Raw genomic sequence first — 16,649 nt, 5'->3', positions numbered from 1 at the left:
ATTTTCGTTAATTTTCGTACTTTGTGACAATTTGCCAGACCAAATTTTATTTGCCGCAACGAGTACTAAAGTTTCGGATTCATTCAAGCTTCGGGAGACTTTCCTTGGGCCGGGTTGGAGCTGCAGAGTGCCATTGAGCCCTATGGGAGACTTTCCTTGGGCCGGGTTGGAGCTGCAGAGTGCCATTGAGCCCTATGGGAGACTTTCCTTGGGCCAGGTTGGAGCTGCAGAGTGCCATTGAGCCCTATGGGAGACTTTCCTTGGGCCGGGTTGGAGCTGCAGAGTGCCATTGAGCCCTATGGGAGACTTTCCTTGGGCCGGGTTGGAGCTGCAGAGTGCCATTGAGCCCTATGGGAGGCTTTCCTTGGGCCGGGTTGGAGCTGCAGAGTGCCATTGAGCCCTATGGGAGACTTTCCTTGGGCCGGGTTGGAGCTGCAGAGTGCCATTGAGCCCTATGGGAGGCTTTCCTTGGGCCGGGTTGGAGCTGCAGAGTGCCATTGAGCCCTATGGGAGACTTTCCTTGGGCCGGGTTGGAACTGCAGAGTGCCATTGAGCCCTATGGGAGACTTTCCTTGGGCCGGGTTGGAGCTGCAGAGTGCCATTGAGCCCTATGGGAGACTTTCCTTGGGCCGGGTTGGAGCTGCAGAGTGCCATTGAGCCCTATGGGAGGCTTCCAATTTTGTGACTATTGGATCGCCATTCGCAAACGATCCTTTCAATACAAAAATTTCGGATCGTAAGTACAAAATCTTCGTATTCAACAAACGGAATATTCGTGACTTTTGCAAACATCAGAAACTATCATGATTTCATGATTCGGATTCGTAATGAATCTGGCCCTAAGTTCAGAAAATGAAATACAACATTTATACCCTTATTCTTATTTGGGCTTTAGTTTTCCATTTCCTATGTAGCATGTGCGCCAAAAAGGACAGGTGCTTTGCTGAAAAACACTGTGTACATTATAGAAAAACTAAGGAGAACTTGCCCCTGAAGATGAACGAAGACTGAAAACAGGGGGGTACAGTTTATATGGGCAGCGAGGCAAACATGGATATCAGTGGGTTTGCAGCACTTCTCTCCCACAGCCGTGCAGGCCTGGCCCTTGGAAAAGCATTCAGGTGAGAGATTGAAAATAGGTTTTCTAACACCTCTTGGCACTGCTTGTGAACAGGCGACGTACTTACCCATCGGGCTAAAGACTCACACACACACACAAGTGCTGACCTAGATTCTGTTCTAAATAAATTCCACTGCCTACATAACCTTTCCATTTGGCCAAAAGCACCATTGATTGCTGCACTCGGCATGGTCTGTGGATAATAAAGTGGTGGGTATTAAGCATTAGATGCAGGAACAGCTCCTATGTACAGAGCAGATAGATTTAAAGTTACAGTTCAGTGTAAAATGAAACTGGGTAAAATAGACAGACTGCTCAGGTATAATTCATCCTTATTGGAGGCAAAACAGCCCTATTGGGTTTATTCAATATTTACATGATTTATAGCAGACTTAAGTCATGAAGATCCAAATTACAGAAAGATCCCTTATCCGGAAAACCCCAGGTCCTGAGCATTCTGCATAATAGGTCCTATACCTGTACCTATGAAAATCCCCCTAAACCATCCAATAAAACAAGGTCTGTGTCTCAAGAGGATGAGCTGATCCATAGTGAATTGAATCTAGATCATGGCCGGCAAACTAGAGTGCCCAACATTCTAAATATGTGATAATCTGGCCACAACATGGGGGGGGGGGGGGTTTCCCAAGCCCAGGAAGGTGCACGGGCCAGTAGGACTTGAGCTGAAGGCCAACTTGCTCTCCTGAAAGTGAAACCCTAATGCAGTGATCCCCAACCAGTGGCTCGGGGACAACATGTTGCTCACCAACCCCTTGGATGTTGCTCCCAGTGGCCTCAAAGTAGGTGCCATTTTTAAATCTCTGGCTTGGAGACAAGTTTTGGAAGCCCAAAGACACAGTTGTACTCCAAGCAGAGCCTCTTGCAGGCCACATGAGGCTACCAAATAGCCAATCGCAGCCCTTATTTGGCATCCCCAAAGAACTTTTTCATGCAGCGTTATATATCAGTGTGTGGCTCACAAGTAAAAGAGGTTGGGGATCCCTGCCCTTAGGGAATAGAGTGCGTAGAAATGAATCATGTGTCCGTCAGTGATTGGAATAGCCAGGGATGGGCTTGGCACTAGTTACTACACTCAGAGTTCAGACAGGTGGGAGGGTAATGTTCCAATATTAGCAGTTATAGGCCTGCAGCTGTTATAAAATATATTCTGGCAATGGCATGTAGTTTAGCTATACCTAGTCAGACCGGGGAAACCCAGCATTATACTGTAGACATGGAACTTACTTTCTCTATAGCTTCTTCCATTGGGACTATTTTGTTGGTTTAAAGGGCAAGTGACTACAAAATAATCACATATTGGCTCATTCTGATAAGCTGCAAGTAATGTATGCTGGAATATACATTTCTGCACTGAGAATAGCACACTCTTCCTTGAGTGCCCACCAGAGAGGCCATCATTTTCACCCACTCACTTATAGTATCTTACCTAACCCTCATACAAGTCTATCTGTTGCTACAGAGATCTTTTTTTCTGCCAAGCAAAAAGAAATACATGCATACAACCTGTTATTCAGAATCCTCAGGGGTTTTCCAGATAAGGAGTCTCTGTAATTTGGATCTCTATACCTTAAGTCCACTTAAAAAAATCAGTGATATGTTAAATAAACCCAATAAGATTCTTTTGCCTCCAATAAGAATTAATTCTATCTTAGAGGGGATCAAGTACAGGTACTGTTTTATTATTACAGAGAAAAGGGAATCATTTAACCATTAAATAAACCCAATAGGGCTGTTCTGCCCCCAATAAGGGGTAATTATATCTTAGTTGGGATCAAGTACAGGTACTGTTTTATTATTACAGAGAAAAGGTAATCATTTAACCATTAAATAAACCCAATAGGGCTGTTCTGCCCCAATAAGGGGTAATTATATCTTAGTTGGGATCAAGTACAGGTACTGTTTTATTATTACAGAGAAAAGGAAATCATTTAACCATTAAATAAACCCAATAGGACAGTTCTGCCCCAATAAGGGGTAATTATATCTTAGTTGGGATCAAGTACAGGTACTGTTTTATTATTACAGAGAATAAGCAAATAATTAAAAAAAAAAAAAACATTTTTGATCAAAATAGAATCAATGGGAGATGGCCATCACGTAATTCAGAGCTTTCTGAATAACAGGTTTCAGCACTGGATTGTACTTACATGCAATCCAGTGTTTATACATTGTTTGCATCTGAAATCAGTACTGCCCAAGATTTTTCATGTACATTACCAGGTCAGGTATCCAACCTATCCAAATGTTTTAATCCAAATTTGAGAAATTTAGATTAGCATAGGGGAAGGGGAATGAAAAAATCTTAATGTGATGCAACCCCTTTAAATAGGCTCATCTGTAGTTTTGATAATTTTTCCTGCTCGGTGTTGTAATAGAAGAAACCATTGTGCCAGAAATAGAAAAAGCACCTTTGTGCCAGCAGAATTTGAGACAAATGCCATCTTTCTGTGCCTGCAAATCTGCCAGCGCTTGAAACATCTGATACGACAGTATGATAAACCGGTGACCTTGGAGGGAGAATGCGCCAATTCCAGGGAAAGAGCTTAGTTAAAGGGTCAGGATCCATAAGGCGCACAACATCTGGGTCATAGGAATTGTGTGTGTATCACTCATGTATTATAAGGGCTCTGGCACACGGGGGAGATTAGTCGCCCGCAGACGTGGCGGGGCGATTTGCGGAAATCGCCGAAAAAGCCTCGCGAGTCTTTTTCGGCGATTTGCGCGAAATCGCGCCGCCGCGTCTGCCATCCCGCCGGCGACTTACATGTTCGCCGGTGGGATGGCAGGGGTAGGCAACTCGGGGAAATTAGTCGCCCGCGAACAGGGAGTTAATCGCGGGCGACTAATCTCCCCCGTGTGCCAGAGCCCTAAGGGATAATGTACCCCCTACTGTAAATGATAAGGATATTAGCAGTCACTGAGGGGTTCTGTGCCCATATAAAGGCACAAGGCTGCAGGCTGAGTTATACAGGGAACTCTGAGTATCACTCATGTATTATAAGGGATAATGTACCCCCTACTGTAAATGATAAGGATATTAGCAGTCACTGAGGGGTTCTGTGCCCATATAAAGGCACAAGGCTGCAGGCTGAGTTATACAGGGAACTCTAAGTATCACTCATGTATTATAAGGGTTGCCTTGGTGTCCTGTAACAGATATATCACTGGATACACTGGATATCAAAGGATATTAGAAGTCACTGAAAAGTAAGTGATGCTATTTCAGAGCTCTGATTGGCACTTAAACTCCCATGAACCACTGAATGAGTATAAAGTGATTTACTACATAGGAACATCCCTCCTGGCAAGGTAACAGTATATATCTGAATGACTGCCATGTAACTAGACAAAACAAAGGATTCAGAATGTTGCAGGTTTATTCTGGCTCTGGCTCAGCGGGTACCTGCGCAAATAAGCACATTCAGGAAAAGTGACAGCAGATAAAGGGACGTGAATGAAAGAGACCAGTTTATTTACTGGGCTTTGTGGATTTCATGGCTCCATCGCCCCATGGGATAATGAGTGGGTGCTGCCATGGGAATATGGAATCAATATGTGATTTTGCCCATTCCCTAAGCTAAAAGGGACAGCAGAGACCTGATCTCCTGTGTTCCGTCAGTGCCAATATAAAGCCCAATGACCCCCCCTGAGTAACAGTTGCCTGGCACATTCAGAACTTGCCCACGTCAGTATAAATAATAAAATGTGGAAAATGCAGAAGAATGTAGTTTTCTCCGGCAGCGCTGATGCCTCCTCTCTCTGCTCTATATTTAGCTGCGCAAGGAATCCGAGAAGTAGGTCACAAACCCAACGTGCAGACACAGTGCCCCCAGAATTACATACCGGCTGCGCTCTCATCACTGGGCCCGGCCAAGGCGAGCAGGAGAAAGTCAGGGAATGACAAGGCTGTTACCTTGCCAGATGCTCCACGGCAACAGATGTGAAATCAAGGCTCCAAATTAGATGTGACTAACGAATGTGTGACTGCCTGTTACTGCACAGATACAACAGGATAATGGAACAAAAACTCTAGAGCTGCTACCCCTCTTGTTTATCCTTATTTCAACCCTGGGGCCCTCCAGCTGCTCTTTAAAAGGAGAAGGAAAGACAAAAACTAAGTAAGCTTTATCAGAAAGGTCTATGTAAATACAGCCAAGCACTCACAGAAAGTCCTCTATCAAAAGAAACACAGGATTTCTTGTCTTCTTTTGTGTAAACCTGTTCTTTTATGTCAGACTTCTTGCTCTAAGAAAAATCCTTCATTCCCGGGGCCAGAGTCTGTGCAGCTCTCTCCTCTCCCCCTTTTCTCCTCCCCCTCCCATAATAATTCATAAGAAATGAATGTGTGATCTGAGCTCAAGCTAAATGGCAGCTGCTATCTTAAGCAAACAGAGGGAGCTTCTAGGGCTGGTTACTAAGGTATGGTAAAGCTTTCTGCACAATAAATATAGCAATCTAGCTTGCACTTTTAAGACTAATCTATTGGCAATAAAATACAAAAATGACTTTCCTTCTCCTTTAAACGGGACATATACCCACCCAAAAAGGAGAAGGACAAGGAAAGGTGAATTCACCGAGCTTGCCAAAATATTTCCCACCCCGTAAACCAAATTGCCTTTTTCTCTGGCTGGTGCTTCTTGATGGCAGATTCTGGTTAAATAAAAAAGAGCTGACAAACTGCCCATTAAGAACCAAAATGAGTTAACTGAAAAGTTCTGAATAGCATTGAAGGGGCAGTAAACCCCCCTTTTTTTAACATGAGCTCATGTAATAGGATTAGTGCTGAACATAATATTTAGCCTTTTGTTTTAATTAAGAATTATCTATGTTTTTCAATTGTTGCACTAAACAAGATTTTGAAACAACTTTCACTGTCTGAGGGGGGGGGGGGGTAGGCAGTAAAACAAATTACCAGTCCACAGATCAACCTTCTGTATCTCAAACCCTAACAAAGTTTGCAGCTTAGGAAATAGGAGGCGTTTGTTACCTTAAGGCCCCCCCATACACGTTAAGATTCACTCGCTTGGCGAGGTCACCAAGTGAGCGGATTTTCACCCGAAATCCCCACCTACGTTGGATAATTCAATCGTTTGGCCCAGGGACCAAACAATCGAATTATATTGGCGGCAATGGGGCAGTCGGTTCGGGGACAGCATCAACGAGCCTATACGGTTCCCCGATCCGATTGAATTTTCTAACCTGGCCAATCGATATCTGGCCGATTTCAAGCCAGATATTGGTCGGGCAGGCCCTTCGTTTCTGCCCCTACAGGGGCTGATAAGCTGCCGAATCGGTCCAAGGGACCGATATCGGCAGCTACAATCGGCCCGTGTATGGGGACCTTTACACAGGGCTCTATTTAAACAAACAACCCTGCTTACAGAAGGAAGGGTGTGTCAAAAACAAACCCCAAAACATTTCTGCTGCTTTATAAATCACAAAAATAGGAAAAAACTTTTTCTTATTTAAAGAGCAGACAGAATACATTTTAACAAATTCAATTTACTGTGCCTAGTAAAGCAAAAAAATGCGGAGCACCACTAAAAATAAAACCAGTCTTTTATTGCATATTTCTTAAGAGGTACACGTACATTCCTTAACAGGACTTTGGCGCTTGACGCGTTTCGTGGCGTCCAGCCACTTCCTCAGAAGCATCAAAATCCCTAACAGGAGGAGGGGATTATATACCCATTGGCTACAACCCCCATACCAAACCAAAAAACATTTAACCCATTACTTCCCCACAATGAATACATCATACTATAAAACCATTACAGCAATGCATAAAAACACTGTATAACCCGGAACCAGAAAGAGGTCAGAGAATGCAAAAAATGCTATATTATTTAATAAAAGCAGGACAATTCCCATTCTTTATTCATCCCACCCTTAGTATCCAGAGAATTCAGATTAAAAATCCAAAAGGCTTCTCTTTTTAGTAGTCTCCTATCGCTATCTCCTTTCCTCACTTGAAAAAGGGGTCTGTCTATTATCTGAAAAGAGAAACTACATTTCCCATCATGCTTCTCTATAATGTGTTTGGCTACTGCCGACCTTAAATCACCCCTTTCTAGAGCTGAGGCATGTTCTAAAATACGTGTGGCCACATTCCGTTTCGTTTTCCCCACATATTGAGAGCCACAAGTACAGGTGACCATATAGACCACCTGTTTAGATAAGCAATTAAAATATTGTTTAATAGCAAATTCTTTGCCCGACTGAGTACTCGTGAAAACCTTAGAAATTTTTTTGCTTTACTATACGATTTTTTGGATCCTTGGGGGAGAGGACCCGCGTGTAGCACACTTTTTCAGCGGTAAGTGCTCCCGTGTACCTGTTTGTGTAATTTACTGTGCCTACCTGTTTGGCAAATATATATAGGAATATATTTAACTGGAAAGTTATTATACTGCTCACTATGCGATTAGTTCCTCTCTAAGCACCTAAACTTGGGGATCTTGCCGGCTGTCAGCACCCAAAGGTCGGCCTAGTCATGAAAGATTCTATCCAATGAACCAAGGCATTCAAAGAATGGGGGTTGGTACCAGAAGGAAGGCTGAAAAATGTAGTTTGGCAAATTCCAATGGGGCTCCAGGAGACCCCTGGGAGTTAAATGATCAGTTCAGTCGAATTCAATTCAGTTCAACCCCCTTGGTGGGCAAATAAGTCACTAATTTAATGTAACAGACATATTACCATACTGAAAAAAATCGGTGCTAACAACCAGTGATTTGCCAACAATAATTGGTCTGCTGCCCACAAATCACTACAGTTAAAAATTTCAGCAAAAATATAAACTTTATCTGCACCTGGCTGAGAACTATATAAGGCTCCCCCCTTACTTACTGCATTTGGACCATTGGCTCTTACTGGGTAAGCAGTACCCAAATAGCACGGGGCAGGCACTGCACAAACAGACAGAACAGAACATCAGCGCTTTGGGTTAGTTGTTAAAATGTTTATTTAGTCATTGTTACAAGTAGTGCTCTAAAAAGAAAGGTGAAACACCAACATACACCATTGGCTAATATATTAGTTTTGTAATAGCGCTACAGTATTAGTACAGTTACAACCATTCAAGCAGGGGCACCAAGAAACCTGGCACCTCTTTGAAGTAAAGGTCAGACGTTGTTTCTAACAACATCCCAAATATCGGTCTGCAAACAGTGGATCTAAGAGAAGGAAGGGAGGCAGCAGGTCAGGAATGTTCTTCTGCATCAAGGAACAAGGGAGCATACTGCAGCCCATGGTAGATCCACCACGGAAGCACAATGTATTGTAATCTCTTTCATTATATGGGTATAATATAATCAAATTAATGAACCGGTTTAATATATGAAGATGAGCAAATTATTGGTGGGAGATGATACATGAGTGGAAATCGGCCGATATTTTAGCATTTGTGCTTACACGGAGGGGTTCAGCAAACACTGCAGTGCACGGACAGTGAGGAAGAGGAAGGAGGTGGAGAAGCCATCAGCAGAGCTAGCCTTTAGTTCTTCTATCCACTAATGTGCAAGTGCTGGACGTGTTGGAAGATAAAGCAAAGTTTGAGTGTTCCAGAGCGAGGAGAAAGATTCTAGGTTTCTAGAGGGGGAAAGAAGAAAGGGAAGGGAGGGAAGTGAGCAGATTGGGGGGGAGTCAGAAAGGGGGAAAGAGAGGCAGAAGCACAAGTGGTTAGTAAAACAGTCACCATATCAGTTTCACACAAAGCAGTTGAAGGCCACTTGCCTACTAGTACATGGGCAGAAGAAAGTGAAAGAATAAAGTGCTGCAAAAAGATCATGATTTCATGTCATTTGACCTATTGCAATAAAAAACCCAGATTACATGAAAAACCCAAATTCCAATAGCAACTCATAGGAGCAACCAGGCACTATTATCTTAGTGCAATTAGTCAACTGCTACAGGAATACAAGGGAAATCGGTGCAGCGAAGCTCGAATGGGCACCAACAAGGTACGCAAGGCTCTCTCCCAGGTTCAGTTTGGTATATTGCGGCACGTGACAGCAGCCCTACCATTCCACTTCCCCAGGGGTGCATCAGTAATGAGAAGTGTGACGCCAAGAGGAGCCCGAGAGAGAGAGGGAGAGGGAGAGAGCGCAGGTGGCAATTGGAGAGCTATGCGGCCAAACAGAGAGGGGGCTCCTGGGAACCCTGCCCTATATAATTCCAAACACATCCAATCGGATTTCTGCCGCATTGACTTTCCTGTGGCTGCAGCGTGAATGCAATGTATAGATTCATTTCATGCCCAGTAAGGTTACTAAACAACTATAGGCCTGGAATGAATCCCAACTGAATCCTGACATTATATTAGCAGTGGCTTGCTGTAGGTTTTAATTTTGCACTCATTTATGGAATATTTGCAATCTGCATTTGCCCATAAGTAATGGGTGCACTTTTCCTTGCAGCCCAAGTATAAAGCCAGTATAGTAAAGAAAGGAAAAACCAACATGGTTCACATACCCCTCCCAAACACACACATAAAAAAAATAAAAAATAAATCCAATGTGCCTAATAAAAGACATATACTGTACTAATAATTGAACTCATGGGAGGAGTAGGAGCCTCATATTTTGGAATTTACTTCTGCCCAGCTAGAAGGTCAAATTGATTCTTACTTGGTGGAGGGTTATGGGAGTAAAATAGCAGTACCAGGCAACATGGGGACAAACAAACATTCGCTATAGAAAGAATATTGTTTGTGATACCACATGTGCCGATCTTAGTGACTAGGGTACGGCTATGGCAAGCCACCGGGAAAGCATATTTATGCTGCATTAACCCAGGGGAAGACATTACTAAGCGCATAGTGGTATCACCCATGATATCCATGCATTATCCAGGGAAACCCAAGCCAAATACAGATATCGCTTTTCTCAATGAAGTTTACCTGTAGTTATATATCTAATACAGAAAAAAAATTAAAAAAAAAAAAAGTGTGGATTGTACTAAAATGTGTCTTTCCCGTCTAATGCATATCAATCCATTTGTAACAGCTGGACGTCAAATCTCAATTGTAATGCTTGGATGGCCCCCAGATGGAGAGAAAAGATGTTAAAGTCGTCTTACTTTTGAAAGGCTTAAAATCAGGGAGCAATTAGGCAGTTTAACACCGAAATCAATGTAAAATATAAACAAAATCATTTTACACAATGAAACCCCTAGTAGCAGCTACTTGTCACAGCTACTAAAACAGACAATGCTGATTATTTACTGATAATTCTCTCTATGTGTGTTTAAGCAGAGGCAATTCTCAGTATTGTCTATGGCAGGGTATTTTCTGGAGTTTAGTAGCTGCTACTAGTAGCTCCGTGTGTCTTCACCCTACGGATGCAGGGATCCATGATGGATGAACCCAAAGCTGAGCCAAAGGGTAAATACGCTGGAGTCACCGTCACTAAGCACCAACACTACTAAGAGAATTGTTCTCCATAATAAGTAAAAATACCGTTTTGCTCTACAGGGTCACACACAAGATTTTTTTGCTCAAGTCATATGTAGGTAAACAGCCAGCAAATTCCTGTGAGGCCATGCAAAGTCACAGCACTATTAAGTTTACTTATAATTCTTTTTTTTTGTTCTTTTTAACTGGTTATTTTTTAATGTGTTAATCAACACATCAAACATATAGGGTGAAAAAAGTCACCACCTTTCTGTTGAATGTCATGCAATATTAAACATCAGCACCAATACAAGCTGCTTCTATGGTAGAGGACTTGGAAAATAATATTCATAAATCCTAGCAATGCCCTTGGCAAAGTCACTACTCCTCTCCGTTTCCCACGGGTCCCAGGCCGGTACAAGTGCTGAGAGAACACAGGAATTACAGTAGCATAGTAAGACTCATTTCTGAAACATGCCCCGTGATTACGCAGGAACAGCTTCTATGATGACACTAGTTTCCCACATCAGTATAAAGGGACATTATTACTGCAGGTATATAACTGACGGCACTGCATACAAATGCCATCACACCCAGTACGGGGCTATTAATAATTAATGATATCATGCAGCTTTGCAGTGTTCTGAACGAAATACAGCTGGCATCCAGAATCGAATAAGACCTTACTCTTGTTTTAATCCAAGTAAGCAAACTAAATCTCCAAACTTTACTTAACAATAGATCTGACCACTATAGTCTAAAGATGTCATCTTGAACCATGCTTAGTACAGGGGAATCTCTATGCTGCTATAGTTTTATGGTATCTCTCTGTACAGACTATGAGAAAACTAATGGGGCTGTTCCTGCTGAATTGTGCTTAGTACAGGGGAAAACCCTATGCTGCCATAGTTTTATGGTATCTCTCTGTACAGGCTATGAGCAAACTTAGGAGGCTGTTCCTGCTGAATTGTGCTTAGTACAGGGAATCCCTATGCTGCCATAGTTTTATGGTATCTCTCTGTACAGGCTATGAGCAAACTTAGGGGGCTGTTCCTGCTGAATTGTTCTTAGTACAGGGAATCCCTATGCTGCCATAGTTTTATGGTATCTCTCTGTACAGGCTATGAGCAAATTTAGGGGGCTAATCCTGCAAGTACACTCTGCACACAATTAAGGTCCAGCTAATGCAAAACCTAGAATAATCCACTCCCAGAGATGTTTGGCTGCCCAAGCCCCATGCTGGACCATTGTAAGAGGATCATAACATTTCACAAGGACACACGGGGAGATTAGTCACTGTGCAACAAATCTTTGTTGTCGCGGGTAATTAATCTCCCCGCAATGCCATCCCACTGGCTAGAAAGTCCCCGGTGGGATGGCATACGCAGCGCATTCGCCCGAAGTTTCCTCTCAAGGCGACCACGGAGCAATTCAAGACTGAAACTGCACCTCCATATTAACAAAGTTGTAGAGAAATTACCGCAAATATAAAAGGAAAATAAAAAAGTTGAAAGAGAAGGTATAGTGGCCCTTTAAATCAGTGCCTCCCCTAGTTACTACAATTCTTACTCACTGAAAGTAATGTATTACACAATAGCTCTGGAAACAACCAGAGTATTGGAGCAGTTAAAATAATACAGGTTTTAAATATTTCAAAGCACTAAAACAAACACAAAAAATACGTGTATAAAAAATGTGTGGAAAATAAAACTCCTCTCACCTGTGACTTCATTTTCTCCAAGGTTGTGCTCCCCATTCGCCATAATGGAGTCATGAGGTGCAGCAGAACCTGCAACAACAGGTTTTTGTTATAGGAACGTAACTGATAACACAGAGCACAAGCAAACAATGATCTATACCAGTATACAGGGATCAAATTCCAACCCTGTTCTTATTATTTGTACCAAAAAAAAAAAATATGTTTTGCTGTAGTAATAGTGTACCTGCACACATAATAATGAGAAAGGGATCATTGTTTGGTCTACAAAGGATCACCTGTGATTGTATAAGCTATGAGCTGTTCCTGCTGAACTAAGCTTAGTAAAGAAGAATACATAGACTGGCATAGTTATATGGTGTCTCTTTGTAAAAGCTTTGAGCAAACCAAGGGAGCTGTTTAGGAATATTTCTAAAATATAGCAGCAATTTCAGTTAATGTCCACTAGGGGCTCTGTTGTCACTGCAAACAACTTTGGTTGCCTCTGCAGAACAAAGCAAATTTAGGTAAAAAATAAGCAATTAATATAAAAATGTGACATAACATTCAATTGCAGCTATCTGATACATTTTACCTGGCTGGGGAAAGAAATTTCCTTATGCTCGTTTTTATACTTCAGACACACCCATTATCCAAAAAGCTCAGAATTACAGGAAGATCATCTCCTATAGACTCCATTTTAATAATGAGAAAGGGATCATTGTTTGGTCTACAAAGGATCACCTGTGATTGTATAAGCTATGAGCTGTTCCTGCTGAACTAAGCTTAGTAAAGAAGAATACATAGACTGGCATAGTTATATGGTGTCTCTTTGTAAAAGCTTTGAGCAAACCAAGGGAGCTGTTTAGGAATATTTCTAAAATATAGCAGCAATTTCAGTTAATGTCCACTAGGGGCTCTGTTGTCACTGCAAACAACTTTGGTTGCCTCTGCAGAACAAAGCAAATTTAGGTAAAAAATAAGCAATTAATATAAAAATGTGACATAACATTCAATTGCAGCTATCTGATACATTTTACCTGGCTGGGGAAAGAAATTTCCTTATGCTCGTTTTTATACTTCAGACAAACCCATTATCCAAAAAGCTCAGAATTACAGGAAGATCATCTCCTATAGACTCCATTTTAAAGGAACAGTAACACCAAAAAATAAAAGTGTATAAAAGTAATAAAAATAAAATATACTGCTGCCCTGCACTGGTAGAACTGGTGTGTTTGCCTCAAATTTATATAAACAAAGCTGCTGTTTAGCCACGGGGGCAGCCATAGCCAAAAGGCACAGGCACATAGGAGATAACAGATAAACACTATTGTATTCTAGAGAGGCCATCTGTTATCTGCTATGTAACCTGTGCCTTTTCTCCTTTTTTCCAACTTTAATGGCTGCCCCCATGGTTCCACAGCAGCTTATTTATATAAACTATAGTAGTGTTACTGTAGCAAACACACAACTTTTACCAGTGCAGGGCAACAGTACATTATATTTTAATTACTTTAAAACACTTTCATTTTTTGGTGTTACTGTTCCTTTAATGAACTAATCCAAAATGTTAAAACAAAATTTTCTTTTTCTCTGTAACAAAACAGTACATTGTACTTGCTTCCAACTAAGATATAATTACCCCTTATTGGGGCAGAACAGCCCTATTGGGTTTATTTAATGGTTAAATGATTCCCTTTTCTCTGTAATAATAAAACAGTACTTGTACTTGATCCCAACTAAGATATAATTACCCCTTATTGGGGGCAGAACAGCCCTATTGGGTTTATTTCATGGTTAAATGATTCCCTTTTCTCTGTAATAATAAAACAGTACCTGTACTTGATCCCAACTAAAATATAATTACCCCTTATTGGGGCAGAACAGCCCTATTGGGTTTATTCAATGGTTAAATGATTCCCTTTTCTCTGTAATAATAAAACAGTACCTGTACTTGATCCCAACTAAGATATAATTACCCCTTATTGGGGCAGAACAGCCCTATTGGGTTTATTTAATGGTTAAATGATTCCCTTTTCTCTGTAATAATAAAACAGTACCTGTACTTGATCCCAACTAAGATATAATTACCCCTTATTGGGGCAGAACAGTCCTATTGGGTTTATTCAATGTTTAAATGGTTTCTTATTAGACTTAGGGTGTGGTGATTCAAATTATGAAAATACTCCAAGTTTCCGAGCCCTCTAGATAAGGGGTTCCATACCTATACATCTATATTGGTACAAGTGGAATTACTCTGCACATAATTCACAGCTATAGAATTCATTTTTCCTTATTAGAAACTCACGTTCTGATTTGTTCTTTGGTTCCTTTACATCATCGTCGTCCAACAGGGGAACATAGCTGGACTTGTCGCACGTCTCGCCAACTTCATCTTCAAATTTCTCATTCTCCAAGGAGGTTATAAAATCCTGCTTGACTTCTGACTCAATCTCAGCCGGCCCATCTGTCAGGGCATCCTGAAGGCTAAAGTTTTGTCCAAGATCCGCCATTTTCTAGGCCTGCACCCTATAGAGAGAGCGGTACAAAGAAACCTTAGTGGAGCTGGACAGGAGAGGGCAGAGAAGTCACAACACATTGTAAGACACATTTTTGCATGCATATGCTTATTTGTCACATTAAACAATACTGATAGTGTCCTATCAGTGTCGGATTGGGCCAGGGGGACACTGGGAAAAAACCCGGTGGGTCCCTCCGGGCCAGACCCGATCCCAGCTGGCCTCCTTCCCCCCATCACATTTACTTATGGGTGCTCAGGGGGAGGGACAGGCCCCCCCTGCGGGTAGCATGTGTGGGTGGCAGGAGCCTCTGGTGTGGCAGCCCCGGTGGGCCCACACACCCCCAGTCTGTGTCCAATATGGTATGGCTGAAACACGCACAGCTTAACTCTGGGCTCTATCAGCCTGCACCCTCATTTTTGCATGATAGGTGCCCTATAAAGGGGTGGTTCACTTTTACGTTAACCTATAGTATGTTATAGAATGTCCTAGGAACTTTTCAATTGGTCTTCATTACTTATTTCATGCGGTTTTGTAATTATTAGCCTTCCTCTACTAACACTTTCCAACTTTCGGTCAAACCACTCCCTGGTTGCCAAGGTAATTGGGATCCTAGCAACCAGACAGCTGCTGAAACTCCAAACAGGAGAGCTGCTGAACAAAAAGTGAAATAACAAAACAACTACAAATGATAAAAAATGAAGACCAATTGCAAATAGCACTCTCTACATCATACTAAAAGTTGTCTCAAAGGGGAACTATCCCTTTAATAACAAACTTGCACTGATTTTAAAGATTTGTATATATAACATCTGCATTTTGCTTTCTACTCTCTGCCCTGGGGTTCTGACTGTTGATCCCAAGTAGAAGCTGGATGATCAACAGACCTGGGAAGAAGCAAGGAAGTCTTCTGCTACATTGTTTCAAGGGGCAGCTAACAGTGCAAAAAGGCTGACGAATTCTGCTTTATATTTTTAATTATTTAGTTATATTTACAAACAACGTTAAAGCCACTGCATTTTTTAATGAAGGTGTACTGGAAATTTGCTTTAAATAATATTTTCTTTCATCGCACAAAAATGTTATCTTTGAATTAACACCCCTTTAAGACTAACAGCACAAAGAGCTTTTCCCAAGGAAACTCCCAGAGACAGATTGAAATACTTAAGTATAATCACTCTGATTAAGGCGCAATTAACTGGCCCAAAATGTCAATGCTTGCTGTTAGGAGTGACTATATCTTATATGGACCTTTTATCTGAGAAAAGTCCTGAACAAAATGCCACACGTGGCGGCCATTTAGGGATACACCCTAGTAACCAGGTAGTGGTATGAAAATAGACTGGAATGGAATAGGAGAGGCCTGAGTGGAAAGATGAGTAATATAAACAATATTAAAATTGTAGCCTCACAGAGCAATAGATTCGTGGCAGCCGGAGTCAGTGACCCTGAATTAAAAGCAGGAGAGAGGCAGAAAAAGATGGTAAAGTAAAAAAACAACAACAAAAAAACTAAAAAGTTGCTAAAACAGGACATTCTAAAACATACATACATACTGTTGGGATCTGTTATCCAGAAAATTCAGAATAATGGAAAGCCCATTTCCTATAGATTCCATTACAAGCAAATAATTCTAATTTTAAAAAATGATTCCCTTTTCTCTGTAATAATAAAACAGTACCTGTACTTGATCCCAACTAAGATATAATTACCCCTTATTGGGGGCAGAACAGCCCTATTGGGTTTATTTAATGGTTAAATGATTCCCTTTTCTCTGTAATAATAAAACAGTACCTGTACTTGATCCCAACTAAGATATAATTACCCCTTATTGGGGGCAGAACAGCCCTATTGGGTTTATTTCATGGTTAAATGATTCCCTTTTCTCTGTAATAATAAAACAGT

General features: G+C 41.5%; 1 protein-coding gene across 17 annotated transcripts in view; it reads right to left on the bottom strand.

Moving 5' to 3' along the window:
• Window positions 1-16,649, bottom strand: part of map4 (microtubule associated protein 4) — a 104,528-nt gene that overhangs the window by 55,105 nt on the left and 32,774 nt on the right. For all 17 annotated transcript variants that reach the window (XM_031903811.1, XM_031903809.1, XM_031903816.1 and 14 more), the window contains 2 exons: window positions 14,534-14,754; window positions 12,250-12,318 (listed from right to left, as the gene is read on the bottom strand). In XM_031903811.1, the coding sequence (XP_031759671.1) occupies window positions 12,250-12,318; window positions 14,534-14,738 (274 nt within the window). In that variant the 5' untranslated portion in view covers window positions 14,739-14,754. The remainder of the gene's footprint in view (window positions 1-12,249; window positions 12,319-14,533; window positions 14,755-16,649) is intronic.

Source organism: Xenopus tropicalis, chromosome 6 (genome assembly GCF_000004195.4).
Source record: "Xenopus tropicalis strain Nigerian chromosome 6, UCB_Xtro_10.0, whole genome shotgun sequence".
Classification (NCBI taxonomy): domain Eukaryota; kingdom Metazoa; phylum Chordata; class Amphibia; order Anura; family Pipidae; genus Xenopus; species Xenopus tropicalis.
The sequence above is the reverse complement of the archived record's forward strand: the minus strand, read 5'-3'. Positions and strand labels throughout refer to the sequence as shown.